Source organism: Vanacampus margaritifer, chromosome 6, assembly GCF_051991255.1.
Source record: "Vanacampus margaritifer isolate UIUO_Vmar chromosome 6, RoL_Vmar_1.0, whole genome shotgun sequence".
Taxonomy (NCBI): Eukaryota; Metazoa; Chordata; class Actinopteri; order Syngnathiformes; family Syngnathidae; genus Vanacampus; species Vanacampus margaritifer.
Genome location: NC_135437.1, coordinates 20,931,766 through 20,959,749, shown reverse-complemented (window position 1 = coordinate 20,959,749; position 27,984 = coordinate 20,931,766). Strand labels below are relative to the sequence as shown.

At 39.2% G+C, this 27,984-nt stretch overlaps 1 protein-coding gene and 1 long non-coding RNA gene across 6 annotated transcripts in view; one reads left to right on the top strand and one right to left on the bottom strand.

Annotated features, from left to right (window-relative positions):
• Positions 1–27,984, bottom strand: part of LOC144053660 (uncharacterized) — a 64,798-nt gene that overhangs the window by 23,860 nt on the left and 12,954 nt on the right. For 4 of the 5 annotated variants that reach the window (XR_013294487.1, XR_013294486.1, XR_013294485.1 and 1 more), the window contains exon 3: positions 1,065–1,141. This is a non-coding gene — a long non-coding RNA (uncharacterized LOC144053660). Of the gene's footprint in view, positions 1–669; positions 799–1,064; positions 1,142–27,984 lie in introns of those variants that run through there. The other variant, XR_013294488.1, reaches the window with a different exon arrangement.
• The window catches only part of LOC144053659 (homeobox protein aristaless-like 4), a 28,881-nt gene continuing 1,094 nt past the window's right edge, over positions 198–27,984 (top strand). The window contains exons 1-2 of the mRNA XM_077568339.1: positions 198–540; positions 17,423–17,733. Of these exons, the coding sequence (XP_077424465.1) occupies positions 198–540; positions 17,423–17,733 (654 nt within the window). The remainder of the gene's footprint in view (positions 541–17,422; positions 17,734–27,984) is intronic.

Sequence of the window (27,984 nt, the reverse complement as noted above, 5' to 3'; positions counted from 1 at the left end):
CATTTGTTCATTTTTTTTTCTCCCGCTCTAAAGCAGTCCCAGATGCGCCACTTGTGTGTGCGAGCCAGGGCGCGTCAGTGTGCATTGCGTGGAAGTTCGAGGAGTGCCGTTTAGAAGGGGCAGGGACGAGAAGAGCCGTTTGGATTCAGCCTCTTTTTAGAACATCACTTTTTTTCTTTTTTCTTTTTTTTTTAGGTATGAACGCAGATACGTGCGTTTCATACTGCGACATGACCGCCATGGATGCTTATTACAGTCCGGCTGCCTCGCAAGGTCGGGAGCACCAGGCGAACCCGTTCAGGACTTTCGGCAGCACCGAAGCCAAATACAGCCCCACGTTCGCGGCGAGTAAAGGGCAAGCGTACGGGGAGAAGTCCCGGAGTCCTTTCCAGACCGAATGCCAGTCGCTGGACGGCGCGGAGGTCGAGGGCCCCTTTCACAAGTACCAGCTCTTCATGCACAGACCCACCTGCAAGACTCCCCCCGAGGGCGGGAAACTGCACACGGACGGCGGCCACAACGGCATCCTACCCTGCTATGGTGAGTGGGCAAAAACTCGGGTGGGCATTCGTGGGCATTATGTGCTGTGCATGAAACACTTATAAAAAAATAATTTAAAAAAATTAAAAAAAATCACAGAGGCAAAAGTTTAAAAGAGTTCTCAAGAGACTCCAGGTGCTGCATATATTGCAATCAGATTTTTGTTACCATTCACCTTGACCTTTAAAGGCCACACCAAGGTCACAGTCACTCTGGCTACAAAAGGTGTCATTTCCGCACAAAATTAATTGGCAGCATCTGCAAGGGTGCAAAAAAAAAAAAAAAAAGTATAGGACAATATGTCAACATTTATAGATGAAAAAAAAAAAAGTCTAGTAGGCTATGTTGAACACACTGACAGGCCTTATAGGGACAATTAGTTTGTAGCAGTGCCAAAAATGCAGTACAAACAACTATAAATAAATGAATGGATAAATAAAAAAATAAAAAAAATGAACCGAACAAAAAAAAAGCCTGTGATAGTCTGACACTGAATTACCAACCAGGGTGTGTATTTACAATACCTTGTTATACCGATCAAATCGTGTGATCGGACATCGGCTCCATCACTTGATTTTCAGCTGATCGGTAGGCTTATCGGCTGAAAAAAAAAAAAAAATCTGATTTTTAAAATGTTCTTAATTGTAAAGTCAAGAATAAACTGCTGACGTATGAAAATGTGTCATGTCAGAATGAATTCCTCTATATATCTATTTAAAAAAAAAATAAATTAAGACAAATTAGATGCGCTCTTTTGCATTGCAAGTTAAAAACAAACCGACTCAGGCTTGGGTGCAAAGAAATGTGATCCAGACATCTTTAGTTATGTGACCTCTTCAGAATGATTTTTTTCTTCTTCTTTGTTATTATTAATATTATTTTTTTACATAGTTTTGGTGCACTTGTGTATACAGCTAGAGTATATATAGATTAGTGCATTTTTTTTTTTTTTTTGCATTTGCAGGCTAAATCACGTTACAGGGCAGGAAACCTGTTATCATGGTTCGAAAGTCAGTTTCTGTTTTGATCAAATGCTTATATGTACATGCTTGCATGATGACATTTTTTTACGCAATTTGCAGGAAACATTGTGAAATACAGTTCGCAGTTAGCTATTTAAATCAAAGTGAAGTCTGCCAATGCCACACTTAGCAAAATGGTAAAGTGCAAAGTCATCTAGTTTTCCGCGGCGAGCGCGTCCCCAAACTTGTGCTGTACTTTAGCGAGCCGATTTGGCAAGTGCAACGACAGAACCGTTTGAACGCAATCATTAAAAGGCAGCATGCGTCCAAAGAGAAGAGGCTGTGCTGTGTTAGAACTGAAAATGTTGCAGCCAGATGAAGGCACTGTGGCTGTGGGGAGGACACTTTTGGGGTCTCGTCAAAGCCTCAGGCGTCAACAGGCTTGTGCTCTTATGTGTGGTCCAACACAAGAGATATATTGCTCAATGTTGATATTTGATCTCCTTCGCCATGACAAAAAAACTTCTGATATACAGACGGGGTTTTGTGTGCCAACATTGAGTGACTCCACAGTTGTCTACATGGCAACCAGGCTGTTGTGCGCTATTCAGTTTTACGGCCATTCTGGAACTATTACTGTGGAGATTGAAATTTGGGACTGGGAATATTTATTTTAATTAATGTCTTGTGAAACATACAGTACAGTATATGCTGTCCTTCTATGCTTTTTCTTTTGTTAATAGCTTTATGACTAACTGTGTTGATGTATATCTATGATAGTTTTTTCTTTATTATTAGAATCATTTTGGGTGATGGGTGAATTTTTGGGCTCGAGCACCTGTGCCTGCTTGTCATAGCGTGTTAGTAGATCCAGAAGTACTTGTATTTAGGCAGCAAGTTAAAAAAAAAAATCAGTTTGAAAAATAAAATAATCAAGATGTAATGTGTAGATTTTCACTGAAATAAATGATAAATAAACTCAATGTTTTTCAAGGCAAGCTAGAAGCATAATCGCAATCCAACAGAGCACGCTTTTCACTTAGGCCTTAGGTTTGTTGTAAATATAATATGTCATGCTTTTCACAGTCACAATTGCCCTCTGAGGGAAAACCAAAGCGCCCACGACAAACAGGAGCGTGACATCAATGGTGCAGAAACTACCCTTCAAAATAAAACAAATTATAATCATAAGAATGCCTTATTATAATAACAATTGTCATTTTCATATAATCGGATCAAAAACGGTAAAAACATGCCCCACTAAATGTCCTTAATTTCACTAACTGATGTGTCTAAAAACAAACAAAAATATTTGTACAGAAAGATTTTTCCTAATGCAACATGTTTTCCGGAGATGTTCATTCCACTTTGCTTAATATGCCTTTTTCATGAAAATTCATGCAAATGCCTCTCAGTGTCCTCAGAGTTTACACTCAAACCGTCTTCACCACTAGTGCCACTGGTGAGAGCCCCACACACCATACACACGATAAACCGGAGGGAACTGGGAGGTTGCTAGCTGAAGTGTCAGGATGAGGCAGCCATTTTGCATTCAAGCAATAACATCTCTTTATTGTCTTTATTTTGTATTATTTATTTATATATATATATATATATATATATATATATATATATATATATATATATATATATATATATATATATATATATATAATTTATTTATTTATTTTCTTATTATTATTATTTTTTCTTTATTTGCAAATATCTCTGTTATCGCTGAGATATGTATGATTTTTTTTTAAAGCTTGCATTAAGACAAGAGTGTATTGGGTTCATTTATTCTTTTGACTGCACATAATTTAAAGGGCTACACATGTAAACTGTGCCACTTACATGAGATTTAAGAAGCTGGTGGGCCACCATCGTCTGCTCTGTCAATAATGATTATTGTTACTATGAATGGCCAGAATTTTTTAATCATAAATAACTCTTTGAAAAATGGGGCTTTAAAGCATGGCTGTTTCAGTTTGTGATAGACATAAAACCAAGTTGGCGCGACAAAAACTACTTTAAATTAGATTTTTTTTTTGTGTGTGCAAAAAAACTTTACGTTATTGAGAAAATTATTTGAAAATGACCCATTTAAATACATTGGTCAAAAAAATTAAAAGAACACTTTGTTCCCTTAATTTTTTTGTTAGCATTGTACATTCGGTAACATCATGGTTGGCGCCACATATTGTTGTGACACAGGGTGTGTGTGCGTGAACCAAAGAGCGTCCCACAGGGGCAGAGCATCTACCTGCTCACACCACTGCGAATGAACTAAAACCCCGTGGAGCTGATGGAGGTCAGAGGAATGCAAGTCAGCACCGCAGAAGGGGTCCGCATTAATCGGAGGCAGATGTGCATCATTGGCTGCTATATGGTTATTATTCATATACTCGCCAAACATCAGATCTCCAAAGCAACCGAGAGTCCCCGCAATGACAAAGTGGGACTGGTTTACATAACCCCGTCTCCACAATACCTTGTAAAAATAAGCAAAATGTCACAAATGGACAGGGGGAAAGATCTGAGATCGATTCAATATGCGGCCAAACCTTTTTTCAAACATCAATTTTTGATGGACATATTCAACAAAACATCTTACTTGAGGTTAGCTTTTAAACCAAGAGTGCCATCTAGAGGAGTCCAAAAATATCACAAGTGCTTCATAAAGCTTCATTTGTCTGTCTGTCTATCTGTCTGGTTAGCTGTTTAGCTCGCTAGCTAGCTAGCACCTTTAAACCAAGAGTGCCATCTAGAGGAGCCCAAAAATATCACAAGTGCTTCATAAAGCTTCATTTGTCTGTCTGTCTGTCTGTCTATCTGTCTGGTTAGCTGTTTAGCTCGCTAGCTAGCTAGCACCTTTACACCAAGAGTGCCATCTAGAGGACTTAAAAAATATCACAGGTGCTTCATAAAGCTTCATTTGTCTGTCTGTCTGTCTATCTGTCTGGTTAGCTGTTTAGCTAGCTAGCTAGATAGCACCTTTAAACCAAGAGTACCATCTAGAGGAGTCCAAAAATATCACAAGTGCTTCATAAAGCTTCATTTGTCTGTCTGTCTATCTGTCTGGTTAGCTGTTTAGCTCGCTAGCTAGCTAGCACCTTTACACCAAGAGTGCCATCTAGAGGACTTAAAAAATATCACAGGTGCTTCATAAAGCTTCATTTGTCTGTCTGCCTGCCTGTCCATCTGTCTGGTTAGCTGTTTAGCTAGCTAGCTAGCTAGCACCTTTAAACCAAGAGTGCCATCTAGAGGAGTCCAAAAATATCACAAGTGCTTCATAAAGCTTCATTTATCTGTCTGTCTGTCTATCTGTCTGGTTAGCTGTTTAGCTCGCTAGCTAGCTAGCACCTTTACACCAAGAGTGCCATCTAGAGGACTTAAAAAATATCACAGGTGCTTCATAAAGCTTCATTTGTCTGTCTGCCTGCCTGTCCATCTGTCTGGTTAGCTGTTTAGCTAGCTAGCTAGCACCTTTAAACCAAGAGTGCCATCTAGAGGAGTCCAAAAATATCACAAGTGCTTCATAAAGCTTAATTTATCTGTCTGTCTGTCTATCTGTCTGGTTAGCTGTTTAGCTCGCTAGCTAGCTAGCACCTTTACACCAAGAGTGCCATCTAGAGGAGTCCAAAAATATCACAAGTGCTTCATAAAGCTTAATTTGTCTGTCTGTCTGTCTGTCTGTCTATCTGTCTGTCTGGTTAGCTGTTTTGCTCGCTAGCTAGCTAGCACCTTTACACCAAGAGTGCCATCTAGAGGACTTAAAAAATATCACAGGTGTTTCATAAAGCTTCATTTGTCTGTCTGTCTGTCTGTCTGGTTAGCTGTTTAGCTAGCTAGCTAGCGAGCACCTTTAAACCAAGAGTGCCATCTAGAGGAGTCAAACAGTATCACAAGTGTTTCATGAAGCTTCATTTGTCTATCACTACTGATGAGTATTTTTAAAGTTTTGAATTGGGGGGGGGGGGGGAATCGCAATAATCGACTTATAGATTCATATCATGATTAATCGGTATCTAATCGAATTGTGACCTATGAATCGTAATACGGATCGAATCGCTAGGTATGAGGCAATTCACACCCCTAATGTTTATTATTTTGGTTCAAGTTTGATGTAGAATTGCACTGCATTATATTGAGTGGCGTCTCTGATATTTGGATTATAGTAGCGAGTATTTTACAGCCATCACAATTTGTTGCCGACTGCCACAATAATGAACATATTATTAAATCATTGCCTCACCAAAACTAAGCATTACCTTTTTGGGCCAAGATTTTTGGTGGCGCTGATGCTGTGTCCATGTTTATTATTTAAAAAGATAGTGTGCCACAACAAGTGGCTCAACTGAAATAGATGTACCTGTAGCATAATCAAATGCAAGAAGAAGAAGAGTAGGCCCTTTTAGTGTACTGTAAAGTATCACATTTTGCTGTTTTAATATTTGGTTATCTGACACACGAGAGAATTGAGTACTGTTGCATGCATGGTTTGTTTGTGTTGCTGTTCCGTTTGTGTTAAAGCAGCAGTTGTTTGTTTGGAATAATTATAACAGTTATGCTAATTTCCATGAGCCGGTCTTCACATTATAGGCCAAAACTCTGTAATATGTTAAATGTGCATAAACTTCTTTATCTGTTGCCATTTGCTTAAATCTATGCAGTATTAATAATTAAAAAAAAAGGTTTAAAACATCACATCTACAGTACTCACTTGTGGCCACCATAGTAGGTAAATATCTAGCAAACAATAAGCTACACATCGGTCAGATCCAATTAACCAGCTAGTTAACGGATGTTAACATTGATATCATTTAAAGGGTAAGTCAACCTTTAAGATTTATTGAAAAAAAAAACATGTTATTTGTGACCTCAGTAGTCTAACCATGACATTCCGATGAATATTACATTTGCGGAAAATGAGTTATGAAGCAAAATCCTGCCGTTTTTAGCCATTTCGGGGGCAGCCATTTTGCCACTTCCTGTCGACTGAAGATGACATCACTGTTGCTGAGGTCTTAGGTAACAACCAATCACAGCTCAGCTTCAGAAAACAGGTGAGCTGATTGGTCGTTGCCTGAGCAACTTCAATTTCCTCTTCAGTTGACAGCAAGACAAGGGCAAGACAGTATAAAATAATTTAAATAAAATCAATTTTGGGACATTTAAAATCGATTCTGAATCGTACTAAATGAGAATCGCGATTCTTATGAGAATCGATTTTTGGGCACACCCCCTAGTGTAAAGACATGTGCTGACGACTTCCATTTAGTTTGAATATTAATTCTAAATATTTGGAAATGTTTTTGGGTCGCCCAAAATACTTTACTGCATCCGGCATAACAAATGCGCACACTGTGTACAAACTGTGTGAATAGAAGAACCCTGACACTGATTGCACCAAATCTCTCTTGCATGTACCCGAGTAATATCACGTTCACGTAATACAGTTCAAATAGCCGTTCTGACCTCAGTGTGAAATCGGAGCATCCTGTGATATGTAAAACATGTTTCTCAACGCATGAGAGCAAAACAAGACCACAAGAAGGTTTTGGCAGCGCTTCAAAAGCATCCTGTCAAAATATAGAACTCGGAAATTGGAGGGAAATGATGTCAGAGGATACGTATGGATAGTTGCTGTGATGACTACCACATTGTGACCATGTTAGAGGCTGAACGGTGACCTGTGATCATGACCTGAAATGTTTTTTGAACTACTCAAAGTTGAGGGGAAAAAAGCCTTAAAGCAGAAGTCAACACCCCCCACCCCAACAAATTTCTTGACAATATGTTCTATGCAGCGCCACTAGTTAAAATATGGTATTCTGGTTAATATTGCGCTCGTGGAATACGAGTTAAGCAGCAAAATCCAGCCGCTTTTATCAATATCATAAGGCGGCCATTTTGCCACTTGCTGTCGAGTGAAAATGACATCACAAGTTGTTCAGCTCTCAGGTAACGACCAATCACAGCTCGGCTGCAGAAAACAGGTGAGATGTCATCTTCTGTCGACAGCAAGTGGCAAAATGGCCGCCCCCTGAGACGGATAAAAACGGATGGATATTGATTGGCGTGGACATAACTGGACTGCACCAGACATGATGCGGCTAGACATAGCGTAGCTCGACGGGACAGGTCGCCGTGACTGGACAGGACGACGTGACTTACAGTGACAGGACGTGGCGTGATTGGTCGCCGTGACTGGACAGGATGTGACTGGACTTGCCGCCATACCAGGACAGGACTTGACTAGCTCTAGAGTGGTTGTGGTTATGACTTTTTTTTTTTTTTTTTTGTGGTTATGACTTGTAACAACAATGCACTCAAAACACAAACAAAAACTCAACCCCCCCACAAAACTGAAACGTGACATCCTGAAATGGATAAAAATGGCTGAATTTTGCTTCGTAACTCGTATTCCACGAGCGCAATATTAACCAGAATACCATATTTAAACTAGTGGCGCTGTTTAGTAATATTAATCAGAATGCCCGGATTAGACTAGTAAGGTCACATATAACATATTATTGCCAAGAAATGTTTAAGGTTGACTTCCATTTGAACTTTTTCAGGGCACGCTTGTCTGTCTTGGAGAGTCGAAGCAACAGCAACAACCTGCTTGCTATGAAATAATAATACGTTGTTTCTGCTCTGCTGAAGTTCACGCAGCTTTGGCATTTAAATACGGTTTCCTTAAATCTATTTCCCTCTATTCGCAGGTTATGAACCACATGGTAAAAATGACCTGGAACATTCCAAAAAATGACCACAGGGAGCTATGACAAGCCAAATTTGTCATAAAAATGATGGCCGAACAATCTGAACAAAGCAAAATCCTGCTTTGATTCATAACTATTATTTGTCGATTTTTCATCTGGGGACTTTTTTCTTGTCTGATAGATTTATACAAAACCAGTCCTGCAAATATTCACTCACGCTTTTGCAGTAGGCAACACAAACCTTTTAACATTAGGCTAACCTTAAAAATAGACTTCTGCAGTTTGTGTCTTGAAATTCCTACCGTAGCGAAATAATGTTTATAAATACACGTCTTGCACTGCACATGCGTAGCATACTTTACTATTCATCACAACCCAACAATAATCCTAAACTATTTGTGTGCTCTTTGAGACGAGACAGTGACAGCCACGGACGGCCTAAAGTCTTCGGACACTAGTGAGGTAATGATTGTGTCAGTCTATCAGCCGCTGATACTGAACAGAAGGATTTCAGGTTTCCCATGGAATAGAAGCATTCCTTTGTGGGCTGCTGCCAAAGATCTCTCCTCGGCAACATCTGGGGGCCTTCCTTTAACGGACGAAACAATACTCAAAATCTTGTCCGAGTGCCCACATGAAGAAGAGATTCTACATATGAACTCTTTAAAGGCACGAGGGACGTTCAAGGGCAAACAATGCATCCTAGCAGGGATTTAGTAGCACATTTTGCCACTGGAAATCAGCTTGTGTTAAACCTCCAAAACCTGCAGGACCGAATTTGTCCACCCCAGGACTGGAGAGTAAATATAAACGTTTTTCAAATAGATATATTGCTCCATCTTCTGATTATTATTATTATTTTTTTTTTCAAACATGGTGAAAAAAAATCCTTATCGTGTAAAGCCTATTACAAATTAATTTATTACGTGTGTTTGTTAAAAATTACATGGAAAGAGGACCTTGGGGGGTGTTGTGGGGGGGGGGGGTCGCAGTCATTAAGAAAAAAAATTGCTATTACATTTTAAAAAATTGCTCAGATTGATTTGAAAATAGGAAAGAATCAAAATAATTCAACGTCCTCTGATGTAAACACAATGCTGAAGTGATTTGCCCCTAATTCGCATGGACATGAATGAGTTGTAAGTAATGTGTGAAACACAATCATGTGATTGTGGCAGCTAACAAGCTAACGTGTACGTATTTCCAAATTTCCAGGTCACATATAACCGACCACTTAATAATGAAAAATCGAATTGAGTCCTCTGGCCCAGTTTATCTTTAAAATATTTTGTATTTTTTTAACCGATCCTAAAACGAAATATGAAAAATCTAGCATTTTTACCTTTTAATTTCCATTTAAAAATGGAACGAATTAACAATACGTGGAGTGGTCACGAAGTACAAAATGCTAGCGATTAAGATAATTTCAGCTAATTTGATGATACAAATATGAATGTGGTTTGATACATTCAAAGGAGGCTTCGTCTTGCAGTTAGCGGTTTGGCAGCACCCGTGAAATTAATTATAATAATAATTAATAATATAATAATAATTATTTACAATTGCCTGACGCCCTACTTTTTAATAATGTTTTCTTTTTTTGAATTTTTTTTTGAATTTTTGAAAAAAAAAAGATTATGAAAAATTAGGTCGTCAGGTGATCATTTTTTTTTAATTGTAACTAATCGCATTACTTCAATAGTTAACTCATGATTAATCACAAATTTATTATCTGGTCTAAATACTATAGACTTTATAGAATAAAGGTTTTCATATTCTTGTTAACAAAAGTAGGAAAAAAATGTTAAGCTAATAGAAATAGTTCAAATGAATTTTTGACGTCTATAGTCGTCAATGGCAGTGAATGAGTTAAGTTGCTGTTCTTAATCGGCTTGTATTGTCAAGGTTTGTGCCTCTGCCCCCCAGCCTCCATTTTGTGAGCGTTTCTTTGTTCTGGACACCACACATCAGCATTTGCATCACTCGCTGAAGTGTCATTTGCAGAAATGTGACTTGCGTTGCATTTCAAACAACCTCCACATGTGGTTTTGATCAGTCTTGTAAAAATGTGTTTTGATGTGATTTTTTTATGTTCAGGCTTCGTAACATCGAGCTGGAGATGACAAAAATCGGATTTGAGGCTGGCAATGTGAAAGAGGTCCGTGCGGCAGTGGAAACGCATGATTTTGTGCAACCATTCGTCCAGGAAAACTAATGATAATTAAGTTTGTCAAATTCAATTTAAACTTATTATAATGACACATTTTTATTACATATAGTAATAATGAGCCGTTTTGGGTTAAAAAAAAATGTTAGTAATTTTATGCAGTGATTAGATTAGGATTTTCAACTATTAAAGGGCTAAATACTAATCATAACAAATATAATCACTTGATATTCTGATGAAATTTGATAAGAGGATGTGCAGCGACCTTTGTGGGAACCTCTTTGAGCACTCCGTTTAAAAGCATTCTCCTTCCTCGTTAGTACAAGGTCATTAACCCTTCCCCAGGTTACTAATTTATAGTGTTTCTTTTATTTGGCTTCACTTGACCCTCCCCATCCTATTCCATAAAATCTGAGAGGGTGCCTTGTTGCTTTACAACCAGTTAAATTACACTTTGATGTTTTCTTTCTGTTTTCAGCTGCGATTAAATCGCTGACCCTAGTAAACACGTGACCTCGGCTAACCAAAGAGGTCTGCAGGTTGTCAGAAAATGACGGGCAAATTGAAGGAGCAGGCGGCATTGATTCCTCACATTTAATGTACGCTGATGCGCGCTGCAAGAAAGAAAGAAAGTAAGAAAGAGAAAAAAAATTCCTCTGAATGCCAAGAAACTGCTGCCAAGGCACTGGAATCTTGGCTTAATGGAAGAAAGCAAGACTTGACGTTTTTGTTCTCGAGAAGAGAAAAAATGTCTCGGCAGGCATGAATCCTGCGTGATGTTGGCGGGGATTTTGTTTGGTTACAATTAGCTTGCCACAAAACAGATTGTTTAGAGTGCAAGATGAAGAGAACGTACATGTTGAGGGTATGTGATCTGTATGTCGGGATGTGTATAAAACTTAACCGTGGCCAGCTGTGCCCCACATGTTTACGTGCCTTGCTCAGGGGCAAGTTGATTTTATTTAAGGAAAACTAACATAAAAAAAACTCAAACTAAAATTCCCCCCAAAAAAATTGTGTTAATGAAATAAAATAAAAACGAAAATGCTTTTTAAAATATTTTTTAAACAAAAACTAAATGAAACTATTTTGTTTACAAAACTAACTAGAACTATAATTTTAGCGGAAATGTCCTTTGGTAATTAATTTAATGTATGAGCCTTTGGGGATGATTTTAAGCATATTTATTGAACCGGAATAAGGACGTTTGAAAATGTGTCACGCAGAAGTGACATCATCTAGCAACAGCCAATAGAAACGCGCCTCCAGATGATGTCACTCCTAGGCGACAATTTTGTCTGCTTGACTTTTGGCTCACAAGAGTGATTGAACACAAGTAATACACTTTTTTAAAAATAAACAAAAAAACAAAAACATACTGAAGCTAACTAAAACTAAACTAAGGATTTTTTAAATAACTAAAACTAACAGAACCACCCTAAAAACTAATTAAAATGAACAAAATAAAAAAAACTCAAAAACGAAATAAAAATTTACTAAAAAAATTTAAACGAAAAATTATAATAACCCTGCTCAGTTGACCCAAAACTCTTCTGAATGTTGCTGTCATGTTCTTGTTCAGAGGCCAAAACGACGGTAGGTCATGTCAGAACATCTGCCGGCATGTGTGGAGACGGTAAGCGGCTCTGACAGGTGGGCCGCAGCGATTCGAGGTCGTGAACCCCAGCTGGGCAAGCCGCGCGGTTTCATTAGTCTCAGTTGGCGCGGGTACGAGCCTGAGAACAGGGGAGGGCCGTGACGCGTTTGGAGGGACGACTATTGACATCGCATTGCGGGACACGCCAGCCAAAGAATATGAATTCATGAAAAACAAACACGCATGTTGCAGACAGCCGACGCCCAGCTTCATCACTTCAAAACTATTCCGCCAGCTTACTCAACATTAAAAGTATGGGCGACAGAGTCACCAGCACCGCAAAATATCAACAATCCTTCTCACGATGCATTTTGTTTCTAAGACGACAGACTGGTGAAACACAAAGCTGCAAGGAAAATGCAGGCGCATAATAACTGGAAATGTGATCTGGCAGCAGATAAATACGCCGCTCATCTGTTCAGGGACGCCGCTCGACCTTCGCTTAGGATGAATTTAAGCCACACAAATTAACAAAACACAACTGAATCAGTATCAGGGTCAAACTGCTGCTGTCATAAAACGTGCATCTAACAGTCGTTAAAGTGTAAAATAGAAACACTTTATAATAAAAGCCAACGTGAAAACGTGAACGTGCAAACTGTCACGCATCATCCTTTACTTTGTACCCAAACTAAAGGATGATGCGTGACAGATGTGTAGCATGTGGAAGGAGGGAGGATTGCGGAAGATGACTCAAAAGTTTGCAACCCTGCAGCTAACGGTGCTGTGCACATTGCACAGCTTCTTTTAGAGATGTTGACTTTTTGTCACTTCAGCCATTTTGTACTGAGCAGCCAGGACTGGGACATCTTTCATTTCCTGTCCATTTCTCTTCTTTGCTGTCAGTGATGCTACAGATGTGCAAGTACCAGGGTCATTTAAAAACAATTTTTTTTTATTCAGTCTATAGAGCATGTTTGTTAGCTTTTATTAGTTTTATTGCTTTTGAAAATGCTTCATTTAAGTTTCATTTTCATTAGTTTTAATTTTTATTGATATATATTTGAATTTTTATATATCGTTTGTGTAGTACAAAATTAAAAAAAGGCCTCTCATGTAATAAATTACTGTAAACTACCATTCCTAAATGACTGTACGATCTTTCTTCCGTACGCCCAAACAGTAATAAAATAATAAATACATTTAAAAAAGGGAAGTCAGACCAAAACTCTTCTTTAAAATAGAATGTACGATGCAGCCCCACTAGTCTAAACACGGTATTCTGATTAATAATGTGATTCTGGAATATGAGTTAAGCAGCACAATCCACCTGTTTTTAATCCATCTCAGGGGCGGCTATTTTGCCACTTGCTGTCGACTGAAAATGACAACAGAGTTGTCCAGGTCTCAGGCAATGACCAGTCACAGCCCAACCTGTGAATGTCACATGATTAAATTCAGAGAGCAGGTGAGCCGTGATTGGCCGTTACCTGAGCAACTCTGATGTCCTTTTCAGTAAGTGCAAAAATGTCCGCCCCCGAGATAGAAAAAAAACGGGTGGATTTTGCTGCTTAATTCATATTCCACAAACACAATATTAATCAGAATGCCGTGTTTAGACTAGTGGGGGGCATATAGAACATATAAAGAAATTTTTGGGGTTTACTTCCCATTTCAATAAACCCCAAAAGCTCATGTATGAAACTGACCAAGATGAAAACAAAAGACATTTTGCCTATAAACATAGTTTTAGTTGGTTTTACAAAATGTATCTTCATTTGGCTATTGTGTTTTTCAAAATCACTCTAGTTTTTCAATCTTAGTTGTCGTTATTTCATTAGTTTTTGATAACTGTGATAACGATGGCAAGTAAAGACAGCTATTAAAATCTGACATTGAGTAAGTCCTCCTTTCCAGTGGTTGGCGCTACAGTGCATCTTGTGTGTGAGAAAAAAAGATCTTGTCCATGTCATTGTGTTAATTGACATTTTGTGCATCAAAAGTTGTATCGGTGCTCGATATCTGTGAGTACTCAAAAACGATACTTGTACTGGTATTAATGTGTGGTCCATGACTAATAATAATAATATGCTCAAGTCTTGCTTAACTCATTCACTGCCATTGACGGCTATAGACGTAAAAAATTCAATTGAACTATTTCTATTAGTTTAAAATTTTTCTTTTGTTACAAGGGTATGAAAACCTAGGGAAAAAAATGGTACATTTAGAACAGATATAAAATTTTTGATTAATCGTGAGTTAACTATTGAAGTCATGCAATTAAAAAAAATGTAATCGCGATTTAGAAAAAGAAGAAGAAAAGATTAATAAAAATTAGGGGCGTCAGGCGATTACATTTTTTAAACGTAATTAATTGCATGACTTCACTAGTTAACTCACAATTTGATATCTGTTCTAAATGTACAATAGAAAAAAATCTAGGTTTTCATACTCTTGTTAACAAAAGTGGAAAAATAATTAAACTAATAGAAATAGTTGAAATTAATTTTTGACGTCTATAGCCGTCAATGGCAATAAATGAGTTAATGTCATATGTGACAAACCAACTTTATTCTGATCTCATTGCATTTGAGAATTTTAGACTTTCCACTGCAATGATGGAGACTATTTAAAGACAGAACCCTCATGCCAATGCGACGCAAAAGCCGACAGAAAAACTGACAGAGCCCCGTTCTGACTGGCACGCCACCCGAGTCATACATGCTTATTTATCCACATTGATATTTGTTTATATGAAAGAGAAAAGACAGCCTACTTCATCTCCAAAAAGGAAACGAAAAAAAAAAAAAGAAGTTTGCTTGTGCTGACAGGAACAGAGCCAGGTTTGTCACAAAATGGAGGCTGTCCAAATTGGAAGTGACAAACACGGTGTTGTTTACATCTGAGGGCCAAAGTGTGTCGGGCAACAGTGCGCCCATCGCACACGCACAAACCGCTTCGAAACGAGTCCGCTTTTTCATTGGCTGGGATTTCAGGTGGCGTGATTGGAGCCAAGTGAGCGCGCCCCCCCCCACCTGAAAGCTTGTGTCGCAGTTCACCCCAATGTGTCGTGACAACCCTTTCAAACATGTACAAGTGAAGTGTAGATTCAGCATACACAGACGAGGCCTTTGAACCCCAAAATAAAAACATTACAGAGGTGATGTAAGCATAAAGTAGCCGCAACTGTGTGTGGATGTTAGAATGTGATGGTGTGCAGATGCACTTGCTGACTTTTTTTTTCCCCGGCTATATTCACCAAAAGCAACATTTTAAGGAGCGTATTACTCTTCGCCTGTCGCTGTTTCTCTTCAGGCCTATTCGGTCAGAGAGTTGGGCGGCTGCAAGCCACAATTAGATGTTTTATATTTGGCCAGCGGCTTATGAACCCAAAAGCGCTCAATGCATTTAGTCATTAGAGTAAAATACCCAAACATTTTCGGCTTTTTATATGAGATTTCCACTCAGTATCGGTGTTGGTGAGTACTCAAAAGTGAATCTCTGTCCTAGTATGGGTCTGAAAAGCAAGCGGTATCTAACATCCTGAGCTGAAATGCAAAATGACAACCTTTCAATTCATCTCCAGACGCCATGCTAACAATCTCCCAGATGCCTGTGAGCAGTATTGGGGGGATGTCATAATCTAACCGAATGCTTTGTGGGTCTTTTGAAGCCGCTTCACTCCCAATTCTTTTCTGCAGCCGCACGATGCGATCGACCAATACTGCCTTTGCGATTGACTGGCCGAACGCGATCTTATTCCACTATTTGAGAACATGAGCGCTTTTGTTAAGGTCAGTGATTATCCGCAGACTTGATTAATACTAGGCCTAAGCCTGTTAGCTCGCGAGTTAGCTGGTGGCTAGGGCTTCTCGTCAAAGCGCGGGAAGCCCCCGCGACGACGCGGTGGGATGAGCCCTTTTCGCACTGCATTTAGCAAGGCACAGCGCGTCGTCGTCAAACTCATTCATTGTGGATGCGGAGGGTAGTGCTGTCACTATCGAATATTTTTTAGAATCAATCGATTGACTATTCAATGGATTAATCGACTAATTGGATTCATTTTAATTTTGCATTAATGTGTATTGTAAAAAGCACCCCCCCCCCCCCCCCCCCCAGTGATTGGTGTTTATTTCGCCCTTCGTATTCGTATAGTGATTTTTAAAAAAGTGGATTGATGTTCTGTGTTACCGGTTCGGTCATCAACAGATGTTTGCAAATGTCTTATTTTGATTAAACACAGAAGATAATCAGTCTTCTTTCACGAAGGTCTACAGAAATCAGTGGCCAAGTACTGGTGATATGCTGAAATCAGAGGATGAAACATAAAAAACAAAAACAAAAAAAGGCTCCAAACGATTATTTAATTATTAAAATAGATATCAATTAAAAAAAAAAGTTCTATTCAAGTCAAGGGTATCGTGGTCCTAACGTCAGACAAGATTTAGGCTTATTTTGGTGGACCTATTTACAGGTAATGGAATGATTAATATCAGAGGTGGGCATTGTGTCAACATAGACGGAAGGTCCGTCAATGACGGACACACATTTTGTTGACGATTGACGGGGAAACTTATTAAGCATTGACGGAAGGGGGTTTTCATCCTCATCACTGTAATCGTCAATCCGGCAATACATTCGGCAATCCGTCAATGCCGGATGTCGCATTTAAATTCAAAATTTATTGATGCGCCTACCTCTGATTAATGTTGCATTCGAGGAAGGTGGGACGTCGGACTTGTCTGACTTTGTACCAGGAAGTACGCACAGGAACAACCCTTTGCATTCGGAAATCCGAGTTGCGAAGTCGGAGAAAAAAAAAAAGGACCCAGACTTTATGGACCGATTTAAATCTCTCAAACCTCGTAGCGAAAAAGGCTCTTAATGGCAAAACATAATTTACACGATTCTAAATATATCGATCTATTTATTTACTACAACATTAATTTAGTTATTAAAAAAAAATAATCCATAGCCGAATTTGATTTGGGCTGACTGTTAACCGGAACAACAAACAATTGATTGGAATCAGCCATCTTTGTTGTTTACATTCGCTATGAATGCTTTGAGGTCGGAACTGGGAGATTCCAAGTGGGATGTGTCCGACTTCCCACCTTCCTTGAATGTAGCATAAACTATCATAAGCTATCCAAATTTCCATTGAGCGAATTTCTCTGCTGCTCGTGTCGTCGTGTCAACAGCTTTTCAGACAACAGCTTGATTTTTCATTCGTTTGATGCACTACGCACGATATGCAGCTGTTTTTAGATCCTTCAAATTCGGCAGGTTTGTCAACACAATTCTCCGCGATATGTCAAACTTCGAAGAAATTTATTTTCACTGTACAGTGAGTCTTTCATGCGTGGCTCTCACCATTTACACAATAAGGTCAAACTGATCACAACTTTCCATTTATCCCTTAACCCAGGAAAAGACAACGGCCTGACAGAGTCTGAGTTGCCCCCCGGCGTCGACCCCCCCGGGATGGAAAGCAGCTACCTAAATCTCAAGGAAGCGGGAGCGAAGGGGTCCGGCGAGCGTCCAGGCTCAGATCTTTCCAGCCCTCTGGATAAAAGCGAGGCCGAGAGCAACAAAGGCAAGAAGAGGCGCAATCGCACTACGTTTACCAGCTACCAGCTGGAGGAGCTGGAGAAGGTTTTCCAGAAGACACACTACCCAGATGTGTACGCCCGTGAACAGCTGGCACTGAGAACAGACCTGACGGAAGCTCGTGTTCAGGTGAGACCAGATTCAATATAAAAAGATGAGCAGTGGCGTTCCAACCGTCGCTTAAAGAGCGTGAGAGAGAGTTAAAGCTGATGATGTGACAACACAAGAGTCTATTGTTCTCCTTTTTCATCTCAATTTTTTTTCCACCCAAGCTTAGATCAGAGTGGGATGGGCGGTATGACGGGAAATCTCTTTGCAATTACTTTGCAGCAGACTTGGCACAAAAGGTCAGAGGCCAAGGGTTTGTCCCTGGTGCGACGGTGTTTCAACTACTTCCACACAAAATAGCAAAGGCAGAAGGTGAGGGACACGGGGGAGGGAAGAAGTCATTGGACTATTTGGGAAGGATATAAAAAGCACTTGAGATGCCAGTTTCAATTTCCACGTGCACTCTGAGACATAGTCAGGGACGGTCTGGTCCGTGCGGTGGTACAGTAGAAAAAAAATAAAGTTGGTTCACACAGATCCATCTATTCCCCAGATGAATATAATTAACTTTCCCAACCCAACTGACAGGCACGCAGCCCACTCTTTTGAGTCACTGTGAGGTTTGACCCAGAGTCGTACAAAACAGACCCCAAACATGCACGCAATCAAGCCTAAATCCCACAATTGCAACAGAAGGCCCATCAGGACAAAGTCCAGGGATATGCAACTGTGGAATACCAAGGGGCATCGCAAGCTTGCCAAGCGACTTAATCATCCTTTTCATCTCGGAAACAACACATATGTTTTCTCCACAATAAGCCGACGTCAGAGTCTGACTGTTCCGTCCGTAGTTTAACGAGGAAGGTCTCTGTGTGCAGCGCGGAGCTTTTGCTGCTATTCAATTAGTTAGCGATGAAAAATGTCCAACTTCGCTATACCTGCCTTTTTGTGGAGGAGGGGGCCGTGCGCTGTACAGCACTGCTGAGGCACTCCATCAATCGCAGTGGTCCGGGGACGACAGAGGTGAGGTGAGACAGCTGAAAACTTCAAAGCTGCTTTTGGAGTTTGTGCACGCTACCCCACCCCCCACCCACCCCCCACCCACCCAAAGACTCTCCCCCTCCCAACCGTCTTGCCTGCTGGTCGTGCAGCGTAAATAAAACTCTTTAATGGTTCTGTTAGCTGCCTTTTGCTGTCTTCAGCCATTACTGTAACAACGCCAAGCGCATCTAGCTCAGAGCAGCCGTCCTTGCTGATGTGTCCGCATCACCGAGACAAACGAGAATAGCGTCTGTAGTTGGCAGAGATGGGAAAAGTATTGACATTCTGTACGCGAGTAAAAATACAATTACTTGGATAAAAAATTACTTTGGTAAAAGTAAATACTCATTCAAATGATTACTCAAGTAAAAGTTAAAAAAAAAAGTACAGGCTCATAAAAATGTGTCCGCATCACCGAGACGAACGAGAATAGCGTCTGTAGTTGGCAGAGATGGGAAAAGTATTGACATTCTGCACGCGAGTAAAAGTACAATTACTTGGATAAAAAATGACTTTGGTAAAAGTAAATACTCATTCAAATGATTACGCAAGTAAAAGTTAAAAAAAAAAAGTACAGGCTCATAAAAATGTGTCCGCATCATCGAGACGAACGAGAATAGCGTCTGTAGTTGGCAGAGATGGGAAAAGTATTGACATTCTGCACGCGAGTAAAAGTACAATTACTTGGATAAAAAATGACTTTGGTAAAAGTAAATACTCATTCAAATGATTACGCAAGTAAAAGTTAAAAAAAAAAAGTACAGGCTCATAAAAATGTGTCCGCATCATCGAGACGAACGAGAATAGCGTCTGTAGTTGGCAGAGATGGGAAAAGTATTGACATTCTGTACGCGAGTAAAAATACAATTACTTGGATAAAAAATGACTTTGGTAAAAGTAAATACTCATTCAAATGATTACTCAAGTAAAAGTAAAAAAAAAAGGTACAGGCTCATAAAAATGTGTCCGCATCATCGAGACGAACGAGAATAGCGTCTGTAGTTGGCAGAGATGGGAAAAGTATTGACATTCTGTACGCGAGTAAAAATACAATTACTTGGATAAAAAATGACTTTGGTAAAAGTAAATACTCATTCAAATGATTACTCAAGTAAAAGTTAAAAAAAAAAAGTACAGGCTCATAAAAATGTGTCCGCATCACCGAGACAAACGAGAATAGCGTCTGTAGTTGGCAGAGATGGGAAAAGTATTGACATTCTGTACGCGAGTAAAAATACAATTACTTGGATAAAAAATGACTTTGGTAAAAGTAAATACTCATTCAAATGATTACTCAAGTAAAAGTAAAAAAAAAAGGTACAGGCTCATAAAAATGTGTCCGCATCATCGAGACGAACGAGAATAGCGTCTGTAGTTGGCAGAGATGGGAAAAGTATTGACATTCTGTACGCGAGTAAAAATACAATTACTTGGATAAAAAATGACTTTGGTAAAAGTAAATACTCATTCAAATGATTACTCAAGTAAAAGTTAAAAAAAAAAAAGTACAGGCTCATAAAAATGTGTCCGCATCATCGAGACAAACGAGAATAGTGTCTGTAGTTGGCAGAGATGGGAAAAGTATTGACATTCTGCACGCGAGTGAAAGTACAATTACTTGGATAAAAAATGACTTTGGTAAAAGTAAATACTCATTCAAATGATTACTCAAGTAAAAGTTAAAAAAAAAAGTACAGGCTCATAAAAATGTGTCCGCATCACCGAGACGAACGAGAATAGCGTCTGTAGTTGGCAGAGATGGGAAAAGTATTGACATTCTGCACGCGAGTAAAAGTACAATTACTTGGATAAAAAATGACTTTGGTAAAAGTAAATACTCATTCAAATGATTACTCAAGTAAAAGTTAAAAAAAAAGTACAGGCTCATAAAAATGTGTCCGCATCATCGAGACAAACGAGAATAGCATCTGTAGTTGGCGGAGATGGGAAAAGTATTGACATTCTGCACGCGAGTGAAAGTACAATTACTTGGATAAAAAATGACTTTGGTAAAAGTAAATACTCATTCAAATGATTACTCAAGTAAAAGTTAAAAAAAAAAGTACAGGCTCATAAAAATGTGTCCGCATCACCGAGACGAACGAGAATAGCGTCTGTAGTTGGCAGAGATGGGAAAAGTATTGACATTCTGCACGCGAGTAAAAGTACAATTACTTGGATAAAAAATGACTTTGGTAAAAGTAAATACTCATTCAAATGATTACTCAAGTAAAAGTTAAAAAAAAAGTACAGGCTCATAAAAATGTGTCCGCATCAAAAAGAGACGAACGAGAATAGCGTCTGTAGTTGGCAGAGATGGGAAAAGTATTGACATCCTGCACGCGAGTAAAAGTACAATTACTTGGATAAAAAATGACTTTGGTAAAAGTAAATACTCATTCAAATGATTACTCAAGTAAAAGTTAAAAAAAAAAGTACAGGCTCATAAAAATGTGTCCGCATCATCGAGACAAACGAGAATAGCATCTGTAGTTGGCGGAGATGGGAAAAGTATTGACATTCTGCACGCGAGTGAAAGTACAATTACTTGGATAAAAAATGACTTTGGTAAAAGTAAATACTCATTCAAATGATTACTCAAGTAAAAGTTAAAAAAAAAAAGTACAGGCTCATAAAAATGTGTCCGCATCACCGAGACAAACGAGAATAGCGTCTGTAGTTGGCAGAGATGGGAAAAGTATTGACATTCTGTACGCGAGTAAAAATACAATTACTTGGATAAAAAATGACTTTGGTAAAAGTAAATACTCATTCAAATGATTACTCAAGTAAAAGTTAAAAAAAAAAAAGTACAGGCTCATAAAAATGTGTCCGCATCATCGAGACAAACGAGAATAGTGTCTGTAGTTGGCAGAGATGGGAAAAGTATTGACATTCTGCACGCGAGTGAAAGTACAATTACTTGGATAAAAAATGACTTTGGTAAAAGTAAATACTCATTCAAATGATTACTCAAGTAAAAGTTAAAAAAAAAAGTACAGGCTCATAAAAATGTGTCCGCATCACCGAGACGAACGAGAATAGCGTCTGTAGTTGGCAGAGATGGGAAAAGTATTGACATTCTGCACGCGAGTAAAAGTACAATTACTTGGATAAAAAATGACTTTGGTAAAAGTAAATACTCATTCAAATGATTACTCAAGTAAAAGTTAAAAAAAAAGTACAGGCTCATAAAAATGTGTCCGCATCATCGAGACAAACGAGAATAGCATCTGTAGTTGGCGGAGATGGGAAAAGTATTGACATTCTGCACGCGAGTGAAAGTACAATTACTTGGATAAAAAATGACTTTGGTAAAAGTAAATACTCATTCAAATGATTACTCAAGTAAAAGTTAAAAAAAAAAGTACAGGCTCATAAAAATGTGTCCGCATCACCGAGACGAACGAGAATAGCGTCTGTAGTTGGCAGAGATGGGAAAAGTATTGACATTCTGCACGCGAGTAAAAGTACAATTACTTGGATAAAAAATGACTTTGGTAAAAGTAAATACTCATTCAAATGATTACTCAAGTAAAAGTTAAAAAAAAAGTACAGGCTCATAAAAATGTGTCCGCATCAAAAAGAGACGAACGAGAATAGCGTCTGTAGTTGGCAGAGATGGGAAAAGTATTGACATCCTGCACGCGAGTAAAAGTACAATTACTTGGATAAAAAATGACTTTGGTAAAAGTAAATACTCATTCAAATGATTACTCAAGTAAAAGTTAAAAAAAAAAGTACAGGCTCATAAAAATGTGTCCGCATCATCGAGACAAACGAGAATAGCATCTGTAGTTGGCGGAGATGGGAAAAGTATTGACATTCTGCACGCGAGTGAAAGTACAATTACTTGGATAAAAAATGACTTTGGTAAAAGTAAATACTCATTCAAATGATTACTCAAGTAAAAGTTAAAAAAAAAAGTACAGGCTCATAAAAATGTGTCCGCATCACCGAGACAAACGAGAATAGCGTCTGTAGTTGGCAGAGATGGGAAAAGTATTGACATTCTGTACGCGAGTAAAAATACAATTACTTGGATAAAAAATGACTTTGGTAAAAGTAAATACTCATTCAAATAATTACTTGAGTAAAAGTAAAAAGAAAGAGTACAGGCTCTAAAATTTACTTCACGAGTAAAAGTAAAAAGTATTTTTCCTTTTCCGTTTCCTCCTCGTGTCATATAATTTGAAGACCATTAAATTCAAAAGATCATCACTTAAACTCTTAAAAAACCGACTAGATCGCCTCATGAAGCCCTTGCAATATTTTTTTTTACTCCTCTAGATGGTGCTCTCGGTTTAAAGGTGCAATGGAAATTAATTAAGTTTCCACCGCATCAACCAAGAATGCCATTTAGATGATTCTTTAGCATTACTGTACTTTTTTCAGATTAGACGGGGAATTCTTGTAGGCGGACTTTAGAGTTCCACAGGACACGATGCGCTCGACATGAATCGTTCTTTGAGCCGACCAATGTGAACATTTTCCCGCAGGTAAAGCCATAGGTGAGCGGACTGGGCGGCCAGCTCGCTCGCTAGTTCCTTAGCATCGCGTCTTCTCGCGTCATCTCATAGCTTGAGCCTATCACAAGCGTGGGATGGATGTCGCTTCATATGATTGGCCGAGCCAGGAACATTGGCGGCAGGTCTAATCTCTTTTTTTAATCGTCATGCATGCAAAACTAAAGTAACGAGTAACGACCCTCTGTTTTGAAAATGTATCGTGTAAAAAGTACAGACAGTGCTTTTAAAATGCAACCGATAAAAGTAAAAATTATAATTATAAAGTACTGGAAAAAACTACTCAAGTACCGTAACGAAGTATTTGTATTTTGTTACTTCCCATCTGTTAGTTGGTAACTTGGGGCATGTCACACATTTTGGTGTTCGCTATGGAAAGAACGGGAACTCTGCTTGTCCCTAATAATCATTTTTAAGATGCAGCACTGGACAGGCAGAACGGCAAAAGACACATCTGACTTCATAATGCTTGCACCACAAATGATCTCTATGCCAAACTATTTGGCTTATGTCGCCTTCTTACTGCTGTTCAAAGGCAAAGCAGCTCAGCGCAAACTCTCTGTGAAACATGACTCACTCAGTACACAGAAACCAAGACAAGGGCTTCATAATTATGCGCTCAGCCGTTCAAAAAAAGAAAAAGAAAAAAAGCTGACGTTGTTTAGGCAAAGGGAATGTATTTGTCAGTGACAGATTCTGAAGTTTGTAAATGACACGGTATGTAAATGCATGTGTCCTGTGCGCGTCTGGTCGACCGCCTTCGTCTGCACGCCTCTGAGAGGTCAAAGGGGTTAGCCGCGGAAAGCCACGGGCTTCGGCGTCAGGAAATTAAACATGAAATGAAAACAAGCTCCAGTTTGAACATTCTCCCATCTCACTTTCCAATATCCCTACTTCCCCTCTCAGACATAAAAGGGAGGTGGGAGGAGAGTGAGGCACTTTATGGGGGAAGGCGGGGGTGACACCGAGGTGGGATTATGACAAAATTCGGATGACCCGTTACACTCATTAAAATTCTGACATGTTCCAAGAAAACGGTTAAACACAATCTAGTGGCTCCTCAGACAAAATCATTTAACTCCTCCTCTGATGTCATTGATCGGCTACATAAAATAGGAACATTACATGACATATTTAATTTTTATTAGCATTTTTCCCTCCCATGCATTTCAATTGACGTCAATTATACACTCTAAAACAGTTGGGTCAAAAATAAGCCAACTATGGGTCAAAAATGGACCGATCCTCTACTTGGGTCGATTTGACCCAATTTTGAGTCAAGAAATGGGTCTTTTAGTGTAAAACAACTCATAAAGTTGGGTCAAATTGACTCATAAAGTGGATCGGTACGTTTTTGATCCATAATTGGGTTACTTTTGACCCAACTGTTTTTAGAGCGTGGGTTTTCGCTATTCGCGGGCCTGGTGAGTCCCTATCCTCCACTAATGACGACGGTCGACTGTAGAGTAAATCTACCCAAAAAAATAAATAAATATTGCTCCATCTTCTGATTGACTCGTGGATTGATGATAGTTTTTTCCAAACTCGATCAGCTGAAAAATCCTGACCGTGTATTGCCTGAGAGGGATGGGGATGGGGGGAAAGAGAGAGAGAGCAAGAGCGAGAGAGCGAGAGAGAGAGATGGTACAATACTGTAGAGTGGGATCTGCATGTTGGTATTTTTGTTGTGCTGCTACAATTAGCATTACTATTCATTTCAAGGCGGAAAGATTATTTGAGACAGAAATGTTCTGAGTTACAAACTTGGTCACGGAACAAATTGAACAAGTCACCACTATATTGGAGGAATTGAAAAGCGTTCCAATCAGGGCTTTGTGTACCGAATATTCTATTAAGAACTTGTGTAATGCGTTGAGAAAATGGAGAACAAACCAAAAGAAAAAGACATGGTAAACATCAAATAACAATAACAGTCCACCTCCCTCCCCCAAACCTCAGGGGGCTGTAACAGAACCCAAGCCCTCCTGCAAACATATGATTTAATTCAAAGGCCAACAACCCCTCACCTTGACATTGGGGGGGGGGGAAGCCACAAGCTTCCATATCAGTTTACGACTTTGGAAGGCTAATCTCACCAGCTGACCTGCGGAATGTCGGAGCGAGATTTCTTAACATCATCTCGTCCCAAAGGAGGCCATACATGGTCCCCCTTTTTGAAAAATGAACCCATTTGTGGTCAGACACATCCCTGAAAAATAAACGCACTCGAGGGCACAGTGTAACAATGCCCATTTTTATTGTGAAAACGACAAAGAGGAATAGTAAATGCAAAATGAGGAGGGGTGGGGGGGGGGATATGAAGGGTGGCTGGCTGAGGGGAAATTGCATGTCGGAGACGCTGGAAACCACAAGCTGATTAGGCTTGGAATCAAGCAACAATCAAAGCTCAAACCCGTCTGTTAAAGGAGAATGCTTCCTTCGTTTTTGAAGACGTTTCCTCTTGGGAGGATAAACACCAGACTTCAGACTAATACGGAGATTCCTGTATTTTATGGGAACTTCAAATGAATCCAGGTTTGTACCCCAAGAACTACCATGAAAGAGTGATTTATTATAAAGAGCAAGTACTTCAAAACTGGATTGATAAAACACATTCTGTCACATCCACTAAGTAAGGGCCAATGATGTTGGCAAGTACAGTATAAGAACAAAACCGCTAAAACTGGATAAGCAGTCGGGGTGTTGGAACTTAGATTCAAAGCCTGCTGCCTTTTATGTCATCAAAAGCCGGTTTCAGAAAGTAAAATCCTGCTACAAACTGAAACTGGCTTATATATATATATATATATATATATATATATATATATATATATATATATGAATAAATGTATAGGAACGTATGTCGAGAAGCGTTTCTTGGGAGGAGCAATATGGCGGCCTCGCGGCTTCAAAAGTCTTGGCCTATCAGCTATTCAGATGAGTGGTTCGCCTTCTTGGCTGATTCTTCTTCTATGCTTTCCGTTAACTCCGCACGTTAGCGCCACTCCAGACTTGGCATATAAATTACAGCCATTAAACGTCCTCAGCGTCTTCTTTTGGACGCACGCATGTCTTGAAGCGTTTCTGTGTGTACAAGATTCTTTTGTGGCCTCAATTGGCAGGTAATGGAGTTGACGATTTCCCATCTCTGTGTCCAGCTCTTCGGCTGTCCTGTCAATTAAAGGCTTGCTTGGCTTTGCCCAAAAAAAAATAAGATTGCTAATGATACATTAACTCTGCCATTTTGGTTTAAAGTGGTTATTGTTGTAATTTCTGGCCATTTCCAGTGACCTTTCAAAGACAAACATGCAGAAATGTCAGATTTATTCTTGTCAAACATCACAATTTTGTGCTGCGCACTAACTTTTCTGTTCTCCAAAAGCCAGTTTTATGCATAAATTACTAGAAAGGACAAATATTTTTAAAGATTTGCGGTCATTTTGTTCATAGTAAAAATCAACTGCCCACACACAGGCAATTAAAGAATCATTAATCAATCTCAAGAATTCAAACATATTAACTGAGAATAATGCCAAGGACAAGATGGATATGCAAGGACTGCTGGTTGTCAAATCCGCCCACTTGTTTTCTGGTTAAACTTTTAAATACATTGCAGTGGGATTCCCTTTTGTCCTGCGGCGTCGACAGGTGAGGGAGAGGACATCTTTCCCCAAATGATTTATGAATGGCTACAGACCCAGATGTGGATCTGTCGACACAGGCAGTCTGAAGGGAGGCAGACGACTGCGTATCAAAGGCAGGAGGTGGAAAAAGTGCAGTGGCAGGGGAGACGCTCCATTTTCACATCAATAGTTCCATGTGGATGGCACTTTTAAGACACGTCAAGCCCTAAAACCTGGTGTTGGACTTTCATGTGCTATACAATTTATTTGCTTCACTTTCTTAGTTTGTTTTTAAGAGTGTAGAAGATGGTCACATCTTTGGCCATGCTCCAATGTTTTCAGTCCTGTATACACTCTTAAAAATGTTGGGTTCAAACAAATTGGGTGAATGGGTTAGCTACCCAGAACACCGGGTTGAGGATTTTAACCAGTACATTGGGTGAAGATTATTTAAAACTAACTAGTAACGGATTACCAGGGAATCAGTATAGCTGTGCTTAAAAACAATACTCATTTTATTACCATTATTTACTCACAGCAAATGGTAACTTTTCCCTGTCAGGGGTCACCACTCATCACAGTTAGTAGGATATGTTTGACACTGATTTTACATCGGATGTACTTCCTGACACAACCCACCTGTCAGACCTAACTCAACAAAACGTGTGCTGCCCAGTGTAAACTCATTTGCTTCCAAAAATGTATAAAAACTTTCTATTTTAAATGTTTTAACTCTTTGACTGCCAAAAACGTTAAATAACGTTTCGTAAAATCCTATGGAGGAGTGCCAAAGACGTTAAAAGACGTTTTTTTTTCAAAACAGGTGAAACTAACCATTTTCTATTGTTGATTACTCAAAAACGGAATAAGGTAGAAACAAACTTTTTTTTTCTGATGGAAGATGAGAGTCCAATCTTGTTTTGGCAGTATGTGTGTTTCCATAGTCCAAACACATAATTTTCTATGGACCTTGAAAGATCAGTCAAAATGCTTAAAATCGGCTGGCACCCACGGCATCCCTTTTCTGAAAACGTCTGGCAGTCAAAGAGTTAAGTGTCCCAAAGACATTTGTACATGTTTTTTTTTTTTTATGCTAGCGCATACAGAAGGCTTTGATGCAGCCTCTCTCTCAACTGCAAAGA